The sequence below is a fragment of the Physella acuta genome, unplaced genomic scaffold, assembly GCF_028476545.2.
Source record: "Physella acuta isolate Inbredline_101_S28 unplaced genomic scaffold, ASM2847654v3 ptg001068l, whole genome shotgun sequence".
NCBI classification, from domain to species: domain Eukaryota; kingdom Metazoa; phylum Mollusca; class Gastropoda; family Physidae; genus Physella; species Physella acuta.
In genome coordinates, this window is record NW_026732585.1 from 212,379 (window position 1) to 235,748 (window position 23,370).

General features: G+C 37.5%; 1 protein-coding gene and 1 pseudogene across 1 annotated transcript; both read right to left on the bottom strand.

The window, feature by feature from the left end:
* Window positions 1-218: 218 nt before the first annotated feature.
* Window positions 219-23,137, bottom strand: LOC131955472 (uncharacterized). The gene is made up of 25 exons (XM_059319611.1): window positions 22,813-23,137; window positions 20,856-20,908; window positions 19,643-19,767; window positions 18,775-18,934; window positions 18,133-18,199; window positions 16,528-16,633; window positions 15,961-16,049; window positions 15,572-15,695; window positions 14,581-14,709; window positions 13,490-13,771; window positions 10,970-11,173; window positions 9,855-9,989; window positions 9,167-9,276; window positions 8,816-8,919; window positions 7,387-7,511; window positions 6,915-7,044; window positions 6,416-6,549; window positions 6,038-6,172; window positions 5,721-5,891; window positions 4,599-4,730; window positions 3,697-3,879; window positions 3,504-3,603; window positions 2,882-2,968; window positions 1,984-2,083; window positions 219-1,767 (listed from the first exon to the last, which is right to left on the bottom strand). Exons 1-25 carry the CDS (start codon window positions 22,894-22,896, stop codon window positions 1,576-1,578), a joined length of 3,261 nt encoding a protein of 1,086 aa, XP_059175594.1. The 5' UTR covers window positions 22,897-23,137; the 3' UTR covers window positions 219-1,575.
* On the bottom strand, window positions 11,946-13,188 carry LOC131955474 (putative rRNA-processing protein EBP2; annotated as a pseudogene).
* Window positions 23,138-23,370: the final 233 nt, after the last annotated feature.

A 23,370-nucleotide genomic window follows, 5' to 3' on the forward strand; every position in this document is an offset into this window, starting at 1 on the left:
GTCAACTGACCAGTCGTATTTCCCGATATAATCTTTGTAATATATGGGGTGACGCTTTTTACAGCATCAACTGTTTTTGTGGAAGTTCAGATCGCAACAGAGCGTAGAATAAGGACACACATAATTTTAAGATAAAAACTGACAATTTTTAATTCACAGTCAATTAATTTATTTTATTTCATTTTATGTATAAAATAATGCAAACAAAAGCTGTTTTATTTTCGTTTTCAATGCAAAAAAAAAATCAAGCCAAGTTAACGTTGAGTCCACAACGACCTCAGATAGATGTAACTCATACAGCTAAATTAGCTTATTAAATCAATTTCCCAATTAATTACTAATTATTAATAATTGTTTTAATTGCCGAAATCCGCATCTAAATATGATGGAGATATAGTTTTTATACACAAGGGCTTTGAAGTTTTATGTACGGTTAGTGTGTATTTAACTCTGGGAGTACGTGGATGAGAATCTGCATACATTTTACCGTGGTGAGTAATTGGTGGTGTTAGGTTTCTCACGCTCACTGTGGTGGTATCGTGTGTAAAGTGGGGGACCTCGCTCAGTGTGTACGGTACATGTTCAAAGTGTGTACAGTATATAGCAGATGTGTGTACGGTGCATGCTCAAATTGTGATCAAAGTGTGTGTGGTATTTGATTGAAGTGTGTATGCTATTTAATTGTGTAAGTTTGATTTTTAAAAAAACATGCAGCGTGTATTTTATGAGCAATATTAAACTGCTTCTACTGTACACAACACAAAAGCTAGCAAGTGGGGGAACAGGGGGGCGGGTGATCATTTCCTTGAAAGTATTTTATTTATTCGGAAAATATTGTACTAAAAGAATCGCAAGAGTTTGTACTCACTGTGTAGATAAGAAATAAATTATGGTAGAGGTGAGAGATCCGTATCGTGTGTAATTATACCACATGTTTTGAAACTTTTCAATGTTAACTGTCTTTTAACGGTACTATTCTGTTTGTATTGTTTTGTTATTATTTATTTTTAGTAAGTAAGTATTAATCTATAACAAATGTAAGGAATTACTACTAGACAGATACAAATCAGAACATATAATCACGTTTTAGTTCAAAATTAAATTGAAAAATTCATATATTGTTAAAATCTGCATCTAAGGCCTGAATAGTCCAACTCTCAATAGTTAGGGTTTTGGGATAGCATTTGGTCTATAATTATGATAAGTATTGGCTTGCATGATGTATCTATCTCCTTGCTGACGATACGGGCTAATCAAATGAAAATCTTCGACACTTTTTGGGAGACCGGTAATTTTATTAAAGACAGTAAATTAGTTTAATTTTCATACTTTCGGTTAAAGCCTATTTTTAAAATGTTTTTATATTGTTTTTATAATTTGTATCATTTTTCGGTCAATTGTTTTTGCGTGTTTTAAATCAAAATCATTTCGATCAAACTCTTTGAATGTGTAACTCTGTGTGTATATAGAAGAGGTGTAGAGAGTGTTCTGTCGAAGTATTGTTGGAATGTTTGTTTTGACAAAACTTAAAAACCAAAAAGAAAAAAAAAGATTGATATAAAAAAAAATAAGATTCTAGTTTGGCTCCACTCTGAACCCCATGGAGGGCACCAGGCACTGCTTGCTCTTGAACTTTGTTTTTGACTGCAGCACAGGAAGTGACGTCACGGCCTCGGCGGGAATAGGCATGACCTTGACCTCTGCTGAGTCACAGTTGCTGACGCTGAGTGTGTCGGGGTTGAGGGAGTAGGCGCCGACCACGTCATTCTGGTGGGGATGAGAAGGGAAGGGTAGGGGGTGAGCTAAGCAGTTGGGTTGATATAATACATATGGGGAGATTGAAAGAGACAAAACAAGTACTTTTTGTACTGACCCACTCTTTCACTGCTCCACTTTTTTGTACTGACCCACTTTTCTTTTGTTCTGACCCACTTTTTTGCAGTGATCCACATCTTACGCTTACTTAATTGTTCATAGACTGACCTTTTTGACCTGTATCTGACTCCCCACAGGAACGTTGAAGGTCCTGATCCATTTCGGCTCACACTTGAGACTGTTGGTACCGAGGTGGGTGTAGTTTGACCTGAAGTATAGGTCAAAAGGTCAATCTTTTACGGCTAATAACTCAAACGTTGGTCGTTGAACACAACCCAGAGACATCCATAGTTATGTCTATGTTACGATTGTTTTGATTATGATAGTAAATGTCAGTTTCTAACAGTGAAATCATTTAAAATAGCTCGAAGCATTTAGTCGCACAAAAATATTAAGAACCACACCGGTCAAAGGTTATTTGCAACGGGTGGTTTTATTAAACTCCCCACCCTCCCCTACCTTTAATTATTTGAAAATAACTCGGGAAAAAAGGTGGGGAGGAAAAAGTAATTAAATAATTTCTCGTTGTGAGACGGAGTACTTTCACTTTTGCACGAGCATAAAAACATGGCTGCCGTGATATTACCGTAAAAAATTTCTTGACCAAATAAATTAAGAACATCTAATATAATTGTTTAACGCTGTTTTCATTAAAACGTAGTTCATAATGAGATATCTACTATTTAGTTAAAAACGTCAATAATTGATAGCAATGTGCGAATCTTGTGAAAGATCTAGCCACTTTCTCTAAATTTCCGCCAAAATATTTTGATATACATTAAGGCTCCACCACTCTATACAAACTTAACAGATAGATCCATCTGTACCATTATAGAAGTTCATTTTAAATGTAGTGGCTCGATTGTTTAGTTATACACTTTTTTTTATTGTAACTAGTAGAATAGACTTAGAATAACAAACATAGAGTTGAAGTCATGAGTAAAAGACCACTATTGTAAACAAATGTGATTGTAAAATACACAAATGTAGCTTAAAAATGTCTTACCCCGATGGTCTGAAGACAATAAAGTTCAGGGTTCCTTTCTTCTCGCAGTAGTAGTACCATCTGGTTATGTTGCCGTCGAAAGGGATTCTGTGGAAATTAGTATTGAATGAGCAACAAATGACATAATCAACGTGATTTGTTCACGCAATAAATTATGGACGGGAGGAAAATTGTATGTTTATTTGGGTTATTTACTGAGGGGTGATACAAAGCATGGTTACAACGAATATTTGGAGGCAGGGTTATGTAGAAAATGTATGTGCAGAAATGATAGTGGGTGGGGGATATATGACACGACCAAAACAAGTCTAGTGAGTGTGATCAATGTAGAAATTGTTAACTCCCCTTAGTAGTCGGTACGATTAGCAAAAATTGTTTTCCCTTTGCAAGATCATGTGATTCAGTTTATATCAAGCTATAAAGTAAACATCCTTGACTTGAGCTTTTCATCGGTGATGAGAGAGAAAGCTCAAACATCGGCAACATCTGGCTCTTCTCATCCTACTGCCCAGGAGATGCGCATTGATTTCCATAGCGCCATGGTCGAATCGTTTATCAGAGAGACATTTATATATTTTAACAGGGGATTTTATATTTAAATATTTAAATGAAAGTATCCCACGTGTAGTCGTCGATGTCCATGAGAAAGGCCAGTTTCTCAGGTAAAGTCTCCCTGCGGTCTCTGATCTTTTCCAGGTGGATGTCAACAGGTGATGGTGTACCTGTACAGAAAGGTGGTTTCTGTCAATCTGGAATCTTCGAAACGGCTTATTAAAAAACTAGAAACTTAAACCACAAATGTAGATTCTACGTACTTTGACAAATGGGTTCAGTTCCCAGCAGGGTGCCAGAAGTAGAACACGCCCTGTGTAAGTCACCACCCACGTGATACAAATGATCCTTACAGGTGAAGGTCATTGCCTGACCAGGGGAGATAACAGCTGATTGAGATTTTCTGGTGTAAGTTGTCCCTACAGGATCAGAGCACTGGATGGCCACTGCAATAGATCAAGTCCTACGAGCTAGGTTTGGGTTAGGATTATATTGCTGGGTACGATACAGTTTTACAACATTAGGTTTGAAATATTTTACTTGGAAGGTGACCAATTCAGTTGTAAGAATTTTGACAAAACAGCACAGACATCGTTGGATTTTCTTGAACATACTAAAAGCAATGAGCTATTAACGTACCATTTAATAAAAACAATGTCAGCTGTACACAATGAATGACAGATTAAGTTCCTATTCAGCTTGAAACCTCAATAAATATTTTTTAAATTTGATGATACCAAACATGAAATCTTTACTCAGATAAAAATGTCACTCCCACTCAATAATCACCTGCCATCCTAACTAGATTGAAACACTCTGTATCGATGCCCCATAAGGACCTTAATTCGTCATCATCTTCGTTCTTAATTTTAGTGTTGCAACACAATTAAGTATACGTGTCATTTTATTATGCGCCATTGAGGCAATTGACTCTCATTTCAGCCTGCTTTTCTTTTTGGATTTGCTTCCATAGCCTTTGTCCAACCAAGAAAAAACTACAAGGCAGCAGTTGTTTGATTTTGGAGTTGACTCTTCTAGAAGAGTGGCTGTCCCCAGCTAATGAGCCTCATCTGCTCGAAGGTTCGAACTCGAGACTTTACCAACTCGACCACTCCGACCCCCTACCTTAATTCTAATTGTTTCGTTTAAGACCTGACCTTCCTACCTGGACACCCTCCACATGACCTCTTGCAGTAGGTCAAGGCCGAATTCTTCGATCTTTTATCTGAGCAGAACTCCGGGAATTTGGCCAGAATATTTTTACAGTTTTGATATTCATCGTCGCATGAGCCAGTCGCTGAAAGCAATACAAGTTATCAGATTAATCATAACAACGGGAATTTGGCCAGAATATTTTTACAGTTTTGATATTCATCGTCGCATGAGCCAGTCGCTGAAAGCAATACAAGTTATCAGATTAATCATAACAACGGGAATTTGGCCAGAATATTGTTACAGTTTTGGTATTCATCGTCGCATGAGCCAGCCGCTGAAAGCAATACAAGTTATCAGATTAATCATAACATCGCCTGTCTTTATAATGAAATCTTTCACTCTCACGTATACTAAAACCTATGTAATAGATTTTTTTAATTTAAAATAATTTTTGGTGTCAACAATTTAAGTTATTTTTACACATCTATTAGGTTTAGCATTTGACAATATTTGAAATAGTTAGGGCTAGGATTATTAAAAGTAATGTTCATCATATGTTCCCGTTCGTGCCAAAGAAACATGGGGCAGATTAAGTATAGTTCAACATGCTTCAAGGACCACGGCATATTATGGAAATGTGTGGTCAGCACTTAGCACAGCCACCTTTGCTTAACCTAACAAGAGTTAGGTACTCATCAGAGCTGGGTGGACTCAGGGACAAATGTACTCATCAGAGCTGGGTGGACTCAAAGACAATGGTAATCATCAGAGCTGGGTGGGGGGGGGGACTCAGGGACAATGGTAATCATCAGAGCTGCGTGTACTCAGGGACATTCTACTGAAAAACGTAAAGGTTATGTATACTAATTAGGTATTCTGGATCGTCTTTATTCCGCTATATTAATTCTAAATGTGTTCACTGCATATTGTGTTAACTATTTAAAATACGCAAGCAAATCTTAAAACATTATAAATTTTGATCATGTTAATTGGGCAGAAATGTAAACCTTAAATAACAATAAAATGACTTAGTATAATTAGTGCTTTAGTTTTCATACAAAATTAAACATTATTGTAGTGTTAATAGCTGGGTATTGCAGTCCTATTGAAACAGTTTAACACAAAATCTCACCACTACAGTTTAGCGCCTGACCCGACCAACCAGTTTTGGTACATCTGATGATGTTGACTAAAGAACCGGAAGTTGTACAAGTCACGTTGATGACCTCCCCTACCTTGTACACACTCTTCAATCCTCCAGCGGCGTACACATCAGATGGTAGGCTGGGTGGGCTGCATGTGGCTGATGAAGACATATTTTAAAAAGCTGTCTTTATACCGAAACCCTTCGTTCAACACTCATTATGTGTATGAGATAGTTTACCTGATGAATGCATGACAACTCCACATTATCTATATCATCCTGGCTTGTTTATATGGCCTACTAACCTGATATGTAATTTGGGTTAGAAAACTCGCACGTGCTAAAGCATCCGTAGCGTTCAACGGCGCTGCTGCAAAACTCTGGAACATTCTTTTTCAGCGTGGAACATGTGCTCTTGCTCAGTATATCTACTGGGGCCTCTGTGTGCAGATTTAAACAATTATATATATATATATATATATATATATATATATATATATATATATATATATATATATATATATATATATATATATATATATATATATATATATATATATATATGTATATATATATGTATATGATCAGACTGAAAACTAGTTTTCTTACAGTACAATTGAATTATTCAATGAAAATCTAAATTGAATTTTAATTGTTCCGAAACACAGAATAAAACAACTTACTAAAGCTGCAGACGTCACAATAACGTTTATGACAAACGCTGCCCCTGACAAAAGTATAACACCAAGGCTGAAGGAGAGAGCCGCCGGGATTTCTACAGCTACTTCCGCTTTCTAATAGGGAAATCCCTTTGAAACTGCAACAGAGACACAAACATAAAGTATATGAACAAAGCAAACGCGTTTTAAACAGCTGTGCATCGCTTAAGACCGGACTAACTATTTGGTGTTTTAAGTTAATGAACTTTAAATCGTTAATTGACGATACAAGCCCTTAATCCGCCTGCAGTGTTTCTTCCAGACTTTTTCTCCGGTGGGGGGGGGGGGTGCACTTGATATTTTCGGGGGGGGGGCGGTCAACATTTTCCGGGGGGGGGGGGGGGGCTCTTACTTGAAGAAACTCTGTCCGCCTGAGGCATTGATAGTAAAGTTTGAAATGTACACTTATTTGAATGATCACAAAATTTAGATAGAAGTATGTACTTAATTTCTCTGCACTTACCCATCAAAGGGGAAGTCATCACAAGATGTGGCTTTCTCCCAAGGGACGCAAGGCTCGAAAGTTTCTGTAACAGATTTCTCACCGTAGTAGTCTGCCCCTTTTGTCGCCACATCGTAACACATCTCCTCAGCTGAAAAAGAGAACAACAAACAATGCAAGTGTCTAAAGTTTTATTTCAATTAGGTGGCTCTAAGCAAGCATTGTACTTATTTATTATTATTACTTATTTAAATAGTACAGACCAAATATGTGTCAAATCGAGACACTAGCGCTATCGCAGATTTAATCAACTGCCCCAAACCAAAAACCACTTGTCTTTCTAGAGCAATAGCTCTTAAACTCATGCAAATATACAATTTCAATAGAATAATATCAGACAAAGCAACACAATCTAATTCACTATGACTTCCATACTTGCATATTCAATAACATAAATAATTTTCTATAATAAAAAATGTCTGGCTGTTTTTACCGAGCACAACATCCACCGTGAAGTTAATTCCCCTGTTGTTGGTTTTCTCCCATGAAGCCCAGTACTGTAGAGACAAGTAGTCTCCCTCACTGACCAACTGATAGGGTTGGTAGTCGCCGTTGATGCTGGAACAATTTTCATTTAAATAGCTTAACTAAAATTTTATAAACATATGGTAAGAATCTTGTTTCACTGATTACAGTTCACATACCATCCTTCACTAACCATATGACAATAACTCACATCTCACAGTTTCTAAGATTTCTGAGCGGATCACAGTTGTCCACTTGTCTTAGTATACCACTACAACACCACGCATGGACTGGCGGCATGGGGGGGGGGGTCCTACCACCATGCCGTCATACAGTCGTAAAAGCATAAAGCTCTACAAAGAGATTTACATGACAGTGTTCTGCCGTGATGTCACGCATACTTGCATGATAGGGTACTGCCATGACGTCACGCTTACAGGATAGGGTACTGTCATGACGTCACAGACTTACAGGATAGGGTACTGTCATGACGTCACAGACTTACAGGATAGGGTCCTGCCATGACGTCACGCAGACTTACAGGATAGGGTCCTGCCATGACGTCACACAGACTTACAGGATAGGGTCCTGCCATGACGTCACACTTACAGGATAGGGTCCTGCCATGACGTCACACAGACTTACAGGATAGGGTCCTGCCATGACGTCACACAGACTTACAGGATAGGGTCCTGCCATGACGTCACACAGACTTACAGGATAGGGTCCTGCCGTGACGTCACACAGACTTACAGGATAGGGTCCTGCCATGACGTCACACAGACTTACAGGATAGGGTCCTGCCATGACGTCACACAGACTTACAGGATAGGGTCCTGCCATGACGTCACACAGACTTACAGGATAGGGTCCTGCCATGACGTCACACAGACTTACAAGATAGGGTACTGTCATGACGTCACAGACTTACAGGATAGGGTACTGTCATGACGTCACAGACTCACAGGATAGGGTCCTGCCATGACGTCACACAGACTTACAGGATAGGGTCCTGCCATGACGTCACACAGACTTACAGGATAGGGTCCTGCCATGACGTCACACAGACTTACAGGATAGGGTCCTGCCATGACGTCACACAGACTTACAGGATAGGGTCCTGCCATGACGTCACACAGATTTACAGGATAGGGTCCTGCCATGACGTCACGCAGACTTACTGGATAGGGTCCTGCCGTGACGTCACGCAGACTTACAGGATAGGGTCCTGCCGTGACGTCACACAGACTTACAGGATAGGGTCCTGCCATGACGTCACACAGACTTACAGGATAGGGTCCTGCCGTGACGTCACGCAGACTTACAGGATAGGGTCCTGCCATGACGTCACACAGACTTACAGGATAGGGTCCTGCCATGACGTCACACAGACTTACAGGATAGGGTCCTGCCACTTGTGGAATCGCTTGATGAGGAACTCGTCCTTGACGTGTGGGTCAAACTTGTTCAAGGTCAGCTTCAGTCTGGAACCAGCAGGTACCTAAAAAAAAACCACATGTGTTGGAGGAAATTCTTTCTAGCATCACAACTAAGAACAAATAAGAAGAAAAAGAAAATTTGAAGAGATTTTTCGAGAGAGAGATAAGGGAAGATGGAATTTCAATGTTGAGTTCAAATACTCGTCTCGTCCATATGCTAACCACAGAGTTACGTCATCAAAAAGTCGAACAATGCCAAAAAATGTAACCAGCCGGTAGGTGAGAGCAAGTAAAAAAATTAAGGCTTACAGTAAAACTGTAAAAACACCGCCTGTCTGGCTCCCTCTTGGATCCGAACCCAGGTGTAGTGATGGTCACTGACTTGTGAGTGCTGTTCAGAGTGACGAATTGGCTGCAGCCTTGAGATGGGAGAAATGATATGGTCAATAACACATACGAGACTGTTGTTATAGAATATATTTTAATATGGTGTATATATAACGCCTAAATGACAGATGCTATTAAATATATATTCATCTATTTAACATCTATGTAAGGCCTAAAAGATTGCTGCTATACAAAAAAAATTAATCTATTTAACTGATAAGGCCTACATGATTGCTGCTATTAAATATATGTTTAAATCTATTTAACTTGTAAGGCCTAAACGACTGTTACTATCATAAAAAATTTAATCTATTTATCATATAACGCCTACATGACTGCTGCTATAAAAAAATTAATCTATTTAACATATAATGCCTAAATGACTGATGCTATTAAATATATTTCAACTATTTAACATGTAAAGCCTAAAAGACTGCTGCTATCAACAAATTTTAATCTATTCAACATATAAGGCCTACATTACTGCTGCTATTAAACATATTTAATGCAGCCTTGAGATGGGAGAAATGGTATGGTAAAAAATAGACATGTATATGCTGTTATTGTGAACAGTTTTGTCTATTTTAACATGTACATATCGTAACCTCACCGTATACTGGCGGCTGGTAGTGACACAGGTAGTGGAGGAACGACGTCTTGTAGAAGAAACTGAGGGGTGGTTCGGGGCCGTACTTTAGAGAATGTTCCGTCCAAGTTGTAATCTTGGAGTAGGTGCTTTTCATACCTGACGGATATAGGAGAGAACTTAGTTGTGGGACGGAGTGGTCTAGCGGTAGAGAGCTGGACTGCTAACCCGTAAGTCTCGAGTTCGAATCCGGGTTCAAGTCAGTAGACAGTCCCTGAGTCAACCCAACTCTGATGGGTGCCTAACTCACGTTAGGGAAAGTAAAGGCGGCTGGGTATAATGCTGACCACACTATCTCTTCATGTGCCGAGGTCACAGAAACAAGTGAACTCTACTTCAATTTCCCCATAGACCGTCAGGTTTTAAAGGGTAAATTTAGTTGCTAGGATTATGTAAACCTGATTATTTGTTTGTACTTTCTAAAAATTTTACCTATTCTGCTCTATTGCGACCTTGAACTACACGACACGTCTGATATTTATTTACTACGTTATCCTACACGACACTTATTCTATTTATCAACTACCTAGAACTACCGGACACTTGTGATATTTAACTACTTTGAAATAATGATATTTATCAACTAAGTAGAACTACCTGATACTTGTGATATTTAATAACTATCTTGAACTAATGATATTTATCAACTACCTTGAACTAATGATATTTATCAACTACCTTGAACTACAGGACACTAATGATATTTATCAACTACCTTGAACTATAGGACACTTGTGATATTTAATAACTACATTGAACTAATGATATTTATCAACTACCTTGAACTACAGGACACTTGTGATATTTAATATCTACCTTGAACTAATGATATTTATCAACTACCTTGAACTACAGGACACTTGTGATATTTATCAACTACCTTGAACTAATGATATTTATCAACTACCTTGAACTAATGATATTTATCAACTACCTTGAACTAATGATATTTATCAACTACCTTGAACTAATGATATTTATCAACTACCTTAAACTAATGATATTTATCAACTACCTTGAACAACAGGACACATGTTATATTTATCAACTACCTTGAACTAATGATATTTATCAACTACCTTGAACTACCGGACACTTGTGGTATTTAGCCACTAGTTTGAACGGCTCTGAGTTGGGCAGTTCGACCACTAGCCCGTAATGTTCTTTGTCCCTACAGCAGTAGTTGATCCTGACGATGGTGCCGTTGATGGTGATGTTGCCGATGTCTCCTATTGGGTGGCTCTCTTCTATCGTCTTAAATTCTAGACCACCGTCCTCAAAAACTAAAAGAAAAAATATTTCAATTCTTATCTTACTCATTGTCCTCAAAAACTGAACGAAATAAAATAAAAATATTTTTTAAATTATTTTCAACTTTGTTCAATTTTTCATCAATTTTATTTCTCTTTTTTTCAACAGTTTAAACTCGTGATTTTTTTTTTAAATGGTTACTTCTTTTTACTTTCTCGTATATACGAAGTATAGAGAAAGTCTTGTAATCGTGCAAAAATAAAAATCGAGATTTTTACAAATCTCCACGTTTTACACCTCACTGATACGGAAAAAAAATTATTTTGCAATCTTGTCCGTATGTCTGTGTGTCTGTCTGTTTGTCTGTCTGTCTGTCTGTCTGTCTGTCTGTCTGTCTGTCTGTCTGTCCGTTTGTAAACACGATAACTTGAGTACCGTTACAGCTAGGTTGATGAAATTTCATATATAAGTATTTAATCAAAATCGTTGATCCGTATCAACTTTTGAGGGATTTCCGATAACCGGAAGTGGTACTTTTCCTACTTTGAATTTTTTCAAAAGCCTATAACTTGAGTACTATTTCAGTTAGATAAATGAAATTTCACATGTAAGTAAAAGATCTAATTCTCTACCTTCTGTTAAATTTTGAGTAATTTCCGTTTGACTGGAAGTAGTACTTTACGCTACTTCCGATTTCTCAAAAAACTAATGTAAATTTTAAAAGTACTACTAATATTGCGCACTATTATGCGCTTTTTTATTTGACGTTCACTTGGTGTGCAATTAATTTGTCTATGAGATTTTATTCTATTTTTAAAACTTTAAGTATTTAAAATGGATTAAAAATCATGTCTATAGCCCGAGTTCCCTTCCCCTGTTATTTTATATAAGAATATTCGAGAAAGTTTAGGGGAGATCACTCCCGGTTTATTATTCTTAATTGCTTTTCGTTTGTTTTTTCTTGGTCTTTTACTGTTTTTTCCTTGTGGCTTGCTCTTAAAGTTTCTTTTTCCTGGACCTCTTGAAAAGTCTCTAAGATCAGCTGAACTCTCTGCTGTATTGTACTTTGACCTCTTTTTTTGCCCACCAAAGCCAAACTTTTTGTTTTTATACTCTCGCTTTTTGTTAGGCTTGAACTGTTGCTTCCCTTGAATTTGTTTTCCTTGGTTTTGTTGCTTAGGTTGCCTCTCAATTGTTTCCAGAGGCGTAGCGAGGGGGGGGGGGGGCGGGGGGACACATGTCCCCGGGCGCCGACACCTTAGGGGGGGGCGCCAAATTAAAAGTTTGAGTGGGGGTGCAAATGAAAAGTTCGAAGGGGGGGGTGCAAATTGAAAGTTTGAGGGGGGGGTGGAAATGAAAAGTTCGAGAGGGGGGCGCAAATCGAAAGTTTGTCCCCGGGTGCCGGGAGGGGTCGCTACGCCTCTGATTGTTTCATCAAAAATATCAAGCTTATCAACTTGTCCTTTCCTAAATTTCTTAACAGATTCAAGCATTTCTCTCTTTTCTTTTTGTCTTTTCTGTAATACTTCCAATTGCACCTTTTTACCATATTTTTTCATTTCTCTCAACTTCTTTGCCTTTTTAAATTTTTCCATAGAGATTTTCTTTTCTAACAACTTGGAACGAACTTTTTTCATGTGTTCATTAGATTTTGCCATTTCAGCAAAATAAGTCTTCTGGCCTTTTGGTTGGAACAGATAATTTGGCAAGTCGTTTAAGACCCTCTAAAACAGTTGCTTGTGCTTGTCTGTAGAATTTAAGTTCCCTATTAAAATCATCATTTTGCAGCTGATCACCATCCGTTTCCCCAATGTCAACTAAGGCATCATTTTGTTTGCTAGACAGGACCAATCTTTCAATCCATTTCAAACTGTCCAATGAAAATTCTTAAATTTGTCCTTTAGCCCATCCTTGTTCTTTCACTCTTGCACTATAAGTCCTGGTTGAATTTTACCTGCTGCATAAGCTTCCTATATCTCCTCGATGTCCGAATCTGATTCATTTTCGTCCATGTTCATCATTCACCTCGTGTTGTTGTATTTACAGGTTTAAACTCGTGATTAGAAAGAAAACGATAGACTCGTCTTAAAGCACTGCGCAATGAACATTTAAAAACATTGTTATTACTTGAAGCTAAAGGTACATCAAGAGCGAAAATGTTTTATAAGCAGAGATATTCATGCTCATAAAAATAATGTAAGCTAAAACTCCTCTTTTTAAATATATTAAAAATAGTTATATATAAATAGCATTAAAAAAAATAACAGTTTTGCAGGAAGAATTTTAAATGTCTACCAATAGTCTAAAACAGTGCAATAATATTTTTTTTTTAAATTAAGTAGAGTTACCTCCCCCACACTCTTGTCCCTTAGGTTTGACGATACAATATTCGCCTCCCCTGGGCCATGTATTCCATTTGACATCAGCAGGGTTTACTGGGGTCGATTTTTTACACATGAGGAAGGTCATGGTTCTGTCCTTCTTAGAATATTTGTCTGGCGCAGAATCTATGGTCGGTGCCCACCGTCCTGACACTGGCAGACGGGCTGGTGTAGGATCGAATCCCGTCGGGCAGCGCTCACTTCCATACAGGACAATTTGAGTTTCAGGCCACGAGACGTTCTGTGTTGCTGTATATATATATATATATATATATATATATATATATATATATATATATATATATATATATATATATATATATATATCTATATATATATATATATATATATATATATATATATATATATATATATATATATATATATATATATATATATATATATATATATCTATCTATATATATATATATATATATATATATATATATATATATATATATATATATATATATATATATATATATAATATATAATATATGGTTTGTTTTTTTAATCATATATAAAATATATTTTTCTCATCTATATATATAATTCTCTTCTGGGAGCCGTTAGAAAACAAGCTGCAAGCGCGCCTTACAGTCCCCTCTCCTCCTCTCTATCGCTACCACCCCCTACCCTCCACCCCCTCACATGGTCTGGTGAGCTGTGGTTGACGCTGTTTACATTTTACAATCATAGAGACGGGTTTGGTGACGGCTATTAGGGGCAGATAATTTAGTTTGAAACGATTTTAAACTTAGAGGAGGTAACTAAGAGGAGGCTGCTTTCACGTGGGGGGATGGGGGGGGGAGGGGGGGGGGGTGGTGTTTTTAAGCAAATATTTTCAATGGCAGCATTGGTACTGTTGAATTCGTAAATTATAAAATAATGAAAAGTAGAAATAAAAAAAACTAAATAGCGGCGTATGATACGCAGCGGGTCGGCTCGTATATTATAATATACATGCATGATTTGTTGGTCTAAGAGTATACATCTCTTTCTAACGGTATTACCAATGTTATGGTGCACAGAAACATAAGAAAAATAGAATAACTCACGTCCATCAATGTGTGTCCTACAATTGGTGTTGTAATCCAACTCATCCGGACAGACACAGCGACACCGTCCATTGATCAACGTGTGGTAGCCTGGGCCACAGTCCGTCTGGTCGTTGTTGCAGAATAGTTCTGGAATGGGGGGTGTACAGTTATAATTAGCACAGCTTAGATATCACACGTGAGAGAGTTAGAGGTGTTAATTATAGCAGGTCGTCATTGAGTGATTTGATACGTCTTTGATTGGGCTACCAGATATTACTTGTATGTGAGGCAGGACTTCATTTAGACATTTTGTCATGTCCACAGGGTGGACCTAAAATAATATTTTCCAATTCAGTTTCGCGTGTTTTTGTTTCATCTGGGGAGTTGGTGAGGTGCTAGATTTGACGGAGGGGGTGAGGGGGTGAGGGGTGGAGGGGGGAAGGGGGAGGAGGGGGAGGGGGTGAGATTGAGGGGTGAGATTGAGGGGTGAGATTGAGGGGGTGAGGGGGGAGGGGGTGAGATTGAGGGGGGGGAGATTGAGGGGGGGAGGGGTAGAGGGGGGAGGGGGGTGATGGGGGAGGGGGTGATGGGGGAGGGGTGATGGGGGAGGAGGAGGGGGTAAGGGGTGAGGGGATGAGGAGGTGAGGGGGGGGAGGGGTGAGGGGCATTTCATGAAAGAAACATCTGGGGTTTTAACATCGGCCAATGATTTCAATATGGCCGTTATTACACAAATGTGTTTGTGTGAATTTTATCTTCTTTCTTCTAGACTACAGAATAGACGCTTCATTCCTCGATTATGGGAAACGAAAGCATAGCTTTATGATAAGTAGTTGTTTTACTATGTCCAGTTTCATTTACAAATGTGTCTATGTGACTCTTTTATACCTTTATGTATATGTGACTAACCGTTACACATGTATATGTGACTCACCGTTACACCTGTATATGTGACTCACCGTTACACCTGTATATGTGACTCACCGTTACACCTGTATATGTGACTCACCGTTACACCTGTATATGAGGGACAGTTCGTAGAAAACCACATTTTCTGCTGACATTGGCGGTGCCGAGTTGAAGAAATCATCTCTAATTGGCATGTATGTCTCCAGGCCCATCAAATGCCACGTCTGAGGATTAAACTAATCTTTAAACTAATGCAAAATATAAAAAAAACAGTTCGAATATGGATTTTTGTTTTGAGTAAAAACCAAGATAAAATTTAACAACTCATTTTACTAAATCGAGAAAATTGTACACCGTATCAAATATAGATAATTTCATATTTTGATACTACTTTTATAAGTGTACAGTTCCTGATATTATTGATAAAATAATTTGATGAAAAGAAAAAAAAACGTAGTTATGAAATGAATATAAAAAGATACGTGTTACCCTGTCAGTATACATCATAATCGAGTCCGGATCAAAGTAATCGTTCACTAGTGTGGTATCGGTGATTTTCTCATAGGCGAATACAAGATCTGTCGAGTATAACATTGAGGTCTAGTATACAGCTGGTAAGTAGGTCACCAAATAGTTCTATCGCTCATGCAGGTTTTATTGAGCCGTAGAACTGGTTGGTGACCTACTTACCAGCCCTATACCATTTTTTTTTATAATCTTTAGACTGCCAGTTTTAAAGAAAAAAAAATTGTTTTTAGCACTTGTGATGTGAGTGGGTAGGTGGATATGGTGGTGCGGGGTGGGGGTGGAGGGGGGGGGGGTTGGTGTAATTGGAATGAACTGTTACTTTTTAACTTTATAAGCTGCGGCCTAACTGGTAAAAATCAGGATGTGAATCATTTGAATACTTTGAGCCTTTTTATAATTTCAGATCCCTTTTTCTAAATTGTTTACTAAGGAGTCATTCAAAATTTAGCTTTTGGCTGCTGTGTACATGTCAAATAAAACTTTACTTAAAACCCTTTAAAGCTATGTAATTGTAAAGCAACAACTGACTTTTCTTGATGTCCGACTCGTGTATGGTCATGTAGAGGTCTCTGTTGGCGGCTGATTGGGTGTGGATGACCCCGAGGGAGTGGAGGATCTCGTGCAGGTTGATGCCCTACAAACAGACTATACCATATTACACACACACACACATATATATAGGCCTATATATATATATATATATATATATATATATATATATATATATATATATATATATATATATATATATATATATATAAATATAATAGTATTAACTGTAAATTTATAAAGCAGTTTGTCGATTTACTTATTGAATCCGTTATCAAAATGGCATGTATTATTACTAATATAATTATTGATTCGACATGCTATTTTGAAAAAATAAAATTCTCCCATTCTGTAAATCTAGCCTATGTAGACCGCTTAGATAAAAGTATTAATACGCTGATTGAAGGAACCCTCTTCACAAAAAAATATTCCAGCTTTAACATTAACAGACCGTAATATGTCAAATAAACTACCAATAATGACGACATACATACTAAATTTAACTAAACTAAATTCTGCGTTCCTAATTGTAATGTTGGATTGGATTTCCTCAAATTAAGTATTACATGACAGCATGTTACCCGCCATATAGGCTGTTATCGTCGAATACAGCCTGCCTTTCTTTCTTGTCTCTCCTAGATGAGTTGTTGTCCCCGTATATCGATGTCTCCATGTATCGATGCCCCCATTTATCGAAGTCACCATTTATCGATGTCTTCATGTATCGATGCCCCCATGTATCGATGTCCCCATGTATCGATGTCCCCATGTATCGATGTCCCCATGTATCGCTGTCCCCATGTATCGATATCCCCATGTATCGAGGTCCCCATGTATCGATGTCCCCATTTATCGAAGTCACCATTTATCGATGTCTTCATGTATCGCTGCCCCCATGTATCGATGTCCCCATGTATCGATGTCCCCATGTATCGATGTCCCCATGTATCGATGTCGCCATGTATCGATGTCCCCATGTATCGATGTCCCCATGTATCGATATCCCCATGTATCGATGTCGCCATGTATCGATGTCCCCATGTATCGATGTCCCCATGTATCGATGTCCCCATGTATCGCTGTCCCCATGTATCGATGTCCCCATGTATCGATGTCCCCATGTATCGATATCCCCATGTATCGATGTCTCCATGTATCGATGTCCCCAAGTATCGATGTCGCCATGTATCGATGTCCTCATGTATCGATGTCGCCATGTATCGATGTCCCCATGTATCGCTGTCCTCATGTATCGATGTCCCCATGTATCGATGCCCCCATGTATCGAAGTCTCCATGTATCGTTATCCCTAAGTATCGCTGTCCCCATGTATCAATATCCCCATATATTGATGCCCCCATTTATCGCTGTCCCCATGTATCGATGTCCACATGTATCGATGTCCCCATATATCGATGTCCCCATATATCGCTGTCCCCATGTATCGATGTCCACATTTATTAAGTGTCTCCATGTATCGACGCCCCCATGTATCGATGTCCCTAAGTATCGAATCCCATCTAACCAGGGACTAAACTAACTACACTAAAACAGACGACACATACACTGATGACCGATACTTACAAAACCATTACAGGCATTGACGACTCGAGGTCCTGGGTTCGTACCCTGGCCGTGACCTGAGTTACACCTGAGATTAAACAGATTATGTCAGGTGTTAATTATAGGTATCGTTTTCATTTAGTATGGTCAGTTCTTAATTAAATTGTATCAGGTTTTCAATGATGTTTGTCGTGTTCATTAAAATTGGTCAGATATTAATTAAATTGTGTCAGATGTTAATGATTTGTGTCGTTTCATTAAGATTTGTAAGATATTAATTAAATTGTGTTATGTGTTAAGGATGTGTGTCGTGTTCATTAAGGTTGATCAGAGGCGTAGCGACAGGGGTGGGGGCGGGGGGGGTACATATGTCTTCGGGCGCCGACCTTAGGGGCGCCAAAATAAGCTAACTTTAGCTGCTATTTTGAACTATAAATATTTTAAAAATAATTAGGGGTGGTCAGATGTTAATTAAATTATGCCAGGTGTTAATGATATGTGTCGTGTTCAGATTAGTCAGTTCTTAATGAAATTGTATCAGGTGTCGTGTTCATTAAGATAAGTCATATATTAATTGTGTCAGTTGTTCATTCAAATAATTCATATGTCAATAAATATTAATCTGTTGTAAATGAAACAAACACGTCCAGACCTCCATCTTACCCACTGCTTTGCTTAAAGTGCATGTACGAGTTGGTTTTGAACCCGTGGCTGGTGAACCAGGTGGGATCTTTAGAGTCATAGGTGCTCGTGACGTCATGGAAGGTGAGACACACGCGGCTAGAGATGTAGTCCAGCACCAGTCTCAAGGTCATGCGGTCACCTTGACACAGAACCAAGACAAAAAAATTTTTTAAAAACATGATAATAATTAGCTTTTAAGAGCTTTTAATATTAAAAAAAAAACAGAAAATAAAAACAATCTTCATTTTTTTAATAAAATAATATGTCTCCATTAAAGTGCGTAGATTTTATGAACAACCAATTTTAAATACAAAAAGCCTGTCTAATTTATTTTCTGATTTTCATTTCAATTAAATTTTAATTTAATGGCTAATTACAATAAATGTTTTTTTCTTTCCAGAAAATTGGCAACGGACTAAGAAGGAGCAGATTATGGTAACAAAATGTCATTCGTTGTGTTTTAAAGCAAATATTTGTATTAATATTTAGTGTCATCTGCATTAAGAACGAATTGATAATAAGTAGAGAATATAACAAACAAAAAATTCCTTATAATAAAAAGCTTTTAGATGCTCTGATATATAAAATAACAATCACACAAATGTTTACGAGTACTTAACAGATTGTGTACTCCCCTAATCAACGTACCCGTTCATACTTAACTGTCCGTCAATGTCAGGTGAAAATATACGCAGGAAAATATTCGATTTAATACCCGAGGTAGAGTACACCCTACATCTTCTACGCGACACATCCTTAATTACAGTGATACTTGTTTTTAATTATAGCGGTACGGCTAATCGGAAATGGTGTATTTGGTTTACCTATGAACATGACGCGCCCTCACCTGTGTACGCCTTGTGAATGACGTAAGGAATATCGTGGGGCCAGTTCTTGGCTGTGTCATTGAACGTCGCCCTCCTGGTCCGGTGTACGTGCTCTACCCACTCGACCACAATAGGCGATCTCGATCTGTGGATAGACCAAAACGTACGCATTAATAAAATAAACATGAACACATACATCAAGAAATCTGTACGCATTAATAAAATGAATATGAATACATTAACAACAAATATGTACAGGTAAATAAACAAATATGTACACACAAATTAAACACTATAATATCTGTATTACAATGTTTCTTCCAGACATTTTTTCTCCGGGAGGAACACTTGAAATGTTCGGGGGATGACGAAAAATTCCGGGGGCAGACACTGTTAAAAGTATATTTTTTCTTTATAAATTCCAATTTGTTCGGGGGGGGGGGGGGGAGTAGACTTGACCTGGAAGAAACACTGCTGTATTATTGCACGTTTTCTTTTTTAAATCACTAAAAAACAAAACTAACAAACTATCTTTTTTTTTTTTAAATTAGGGGTTTATTGCTAAAATGTGAGATTTCATGATTTTCTAGCGCTTTTACTAAATCAAAGGAAATTGTTAAATTTGTCTAGTTTCAATTGTTTAAAAATGTGTTAGTATAAAGGTTTCTATTTGTTTTATTTCTAATTTGTTAGTAATTTAGTTTTAAAAACAACGAGTTTCCAATTTATTCAATTCACCCAATTTGCTTTTAACTACCCAGGGTTAACACCTTATTTGACTTTAAATATTTGCCACGACCCGGTCCGTATATGGCGATTATCTGCCCCTTATAACGTCCGTGGCTGAGTTTTCAATGGGAAACAACTGTGAAAATGTCCCAAACAATGTTATCTGTAGTGGCCTGATACTTGTCAGGTAAACAGAAGGTCGGTATTGCTGAGAGCTTGTCGTGGGCTGGAAGTTTTACGTTGACAATATATTTTTAAAAGTTAATACAGATGATGGAAATAGGCCGACTTAATTTTCTAGCTGTATTTTTATTTGTTTTCGCACAGAGTAGCCTCACTAAAGAGTTTCACCACAGCGACCTAACCATCTGTATCAGATTGAAAATCATCTTTTTTTTTTCTGACAAGCAACTTTTTTCTTTCAAGCACTTACTCACTCCGACAATCAACATTTAATTATGTGTAATGATATGGTAATGATATGCATTGTAGATGTCAACAAACCTGGTCAGCCGTGTCCTGACGATCTTGGCATCGTGGTCTTCATCAAAACCTTTCTGTAAAAATAGATTCAAATTTTAGTCATGTATTTATTTATATTTTTCATTCATTCATTCAGCTCATTGATTTATTTTATTAATTTTCTATTTTTGTCTATTTATATTCTTTTTTTTTTCAGGTAGTCATAATATGTTAAAACTAAACTTTTTCTCATTAAATTGGCATATTAAATTAAAGAGTTTTTATTAGACATTAATAAAACATAACTTCAATTCAAATCCTAATTTCCAAACGGAGGCACATTTTGATGAAGTAGTTTCCCTTTTAAAAAGTTATTTTTAGAAAATAAACCACTCAAATATAAATGTTACTTTATTAAGCTCATCTTCTCTTTATTACAAACTATCTCCTAAATCGATGTCGTTCAACTGTCTCCAAAGAGTGGCTGAATTTTTTCGAGTCCGTTGCCATCCTTATGGTCAATGTTAAGCAAAAACATAATTTGTGCAATTGCACTCCCAATGGGGTTTGCGTGGTCGGGTCGGTAAAGCCAATGGTATCTAAACCTAAAAATCAAGTGTTCGAATCCACGGGCAGATAAGTCGTGAAAGCTGGGGGACAGCAACCAATCTAAGAGAGACAACTCCAAAATCAAACAACTGCTGCCTTGTAGTTTGTATCTTGGTAGGACAAAGGCTATGGAAGCAAATCCAAAAAGAAAAGCAGGCTGAAATCGGAGTCAATGGCCTCAATGGCGCATAATCAGTTGACACGTGATACTGAGCCGTGCTGATGAAAATCCAGTCCAACAGTATATGTGAGAACGTAAAAGAAGAAAACGCCCGTGTCTTATACAGCAGCTATATTAATAGCTAATTAGGCAAACTATTTTTTTTTAACTATTAATTTGTCTCCATCTTGCATTTATACACATTAGGAATAAAAAAAAACATAAAAAAAACATCGTCTTCTGTTGTGATAATAAAGAGGCTGGAATACACATTCCTTACATAAGCTGAGGTTCAGAAAATAGATTACCTCTATTTTTCTCTCTATATGGTATAAAAATAGCTCACACATTTTAAATTATATAATTAATATCAAAACGTTAATAAGTAAAAATTGTCATTTTACTACCCACACCTGATGATTTTAAAATCTATTTTATACCATCGATCGCTTATGAAATCTATTTAACATAATTTTTAAGAGAATAACAGTTTTACTAGTATATCTTATGTAAGACAGGTTTATTTTTATTGTACCGTAATTTTCGAGCATTTAAAATCTAGTTATAAAAAGTTACTTCAATAAAAAGTCATCTACTATCAGACATGACGGAGTGGTCTAGCGGTAGAGAGCTGGACTGCTAACCCGTAAGTCCCGACTTCGAATCCGGATTCAAGTCAGTAGACCGTCCCTGAGTCCACCCAACTCTGATGGGTACCTAACTCACGTTAGTGAAAGTAAAGGCGACTGGGCATAGTGCAGACCACACTATCTCGTCATATGCCGAGGTCACAGAAACAAGTGAACTCTACTTCACTTGCACCATAGATCGTCAGGTTTGAAAAGGGAACTGTACTTTTTTACTATCAGACCTAAGGAAAATATTTGAGCTAGTGTTAACATAGGGCCAAAAAATATAAAAACTTCATGTGTGCCTTTAATGATTGAATAAACTTTTGCTTCTTTATTTTTTATTTTTTTTTTATTTTTATCTATAACATATTCTGTCAACACAATACAAAGCATAATGTATAACCAATATTTATCTTTGTTAAACGTTTGTACGCGCAGGCTTCCACTAGTCCATTGTTTAAAAAGTCTACAGAAGGAACATAAAATGTAAAATATTGGTTTGTAGTGGGCCCTAAAATATCAGAGGCCCTAGGCTGCTGCCCGGCCAACCTCCCGATAAAACCGCCACCGGCTAAAAGGGAAATAACTCTGAACTTACTTCATGTTCCCTGTGAGCGAGACTTGGAAAACAACAACACAAGAAGATGATGGATCCTAAGGAAAACATCCTCGCATGTGCCATATTTTTAAAATGTCTATGCCTGCAGGCCAATGAACTTTTCAACAATATGGTTAATGATTCTTTTGTCTTAGTTAATTTGATTAGTTTCTAACCAAATAAATACAAGGACTAGTCTAAAATAAGCAAAATAGTTAAATCACACTACCGCGAGCTACCACCGTACGAGTGATATACATCCTCAAACGCTGATGTTTATAATTAATGCTACGCACACGTAAAAAAACAACAGCTCCGTCAACCACAAACCCAACAGCTTTACCAGGCAGACTAAATATAGCCTGGGGGGAAGCTAGAGTTGTTTCCCTTGACGTTGTGTTACTTCCCCTGCCGCTGTGTTTTGTCGCCAGATATCCGCTTATATTGCGTCACAAGCGCTTATATATAGTAGCGACCTGGGGCATAAATAGGTTGTTTATGCAGGTAAATACATGTTCAGGTGTTTGATGGGGCGTGAGGTACATAACCTGTTGATTG

Bases quoted from the DNA above. Each gene is read 5' to 3' on its own strand.
- LOC131955472 (XM_059319611.1), bottom strand. From the start codon at position 22,896: ATGGCACATGCGAGGATGTTTTCCTTAGGATCCATCATCTTCTTGTGT. The intron at 20,909-22,812 runs GTAAGTTCAGAG...CTATTTTTACAG, and splicing joins TCGCTCACAGGGAACATGAA to AAAGGTTTTGATGAAGACCA. The intron at 5,892-6,037 runs GTTAGTAGGCCA...TGTCTTCATCAG, and splicing joins TAACCCAAATTACATATCAG to CCACATGCAGCCCACCCAGC.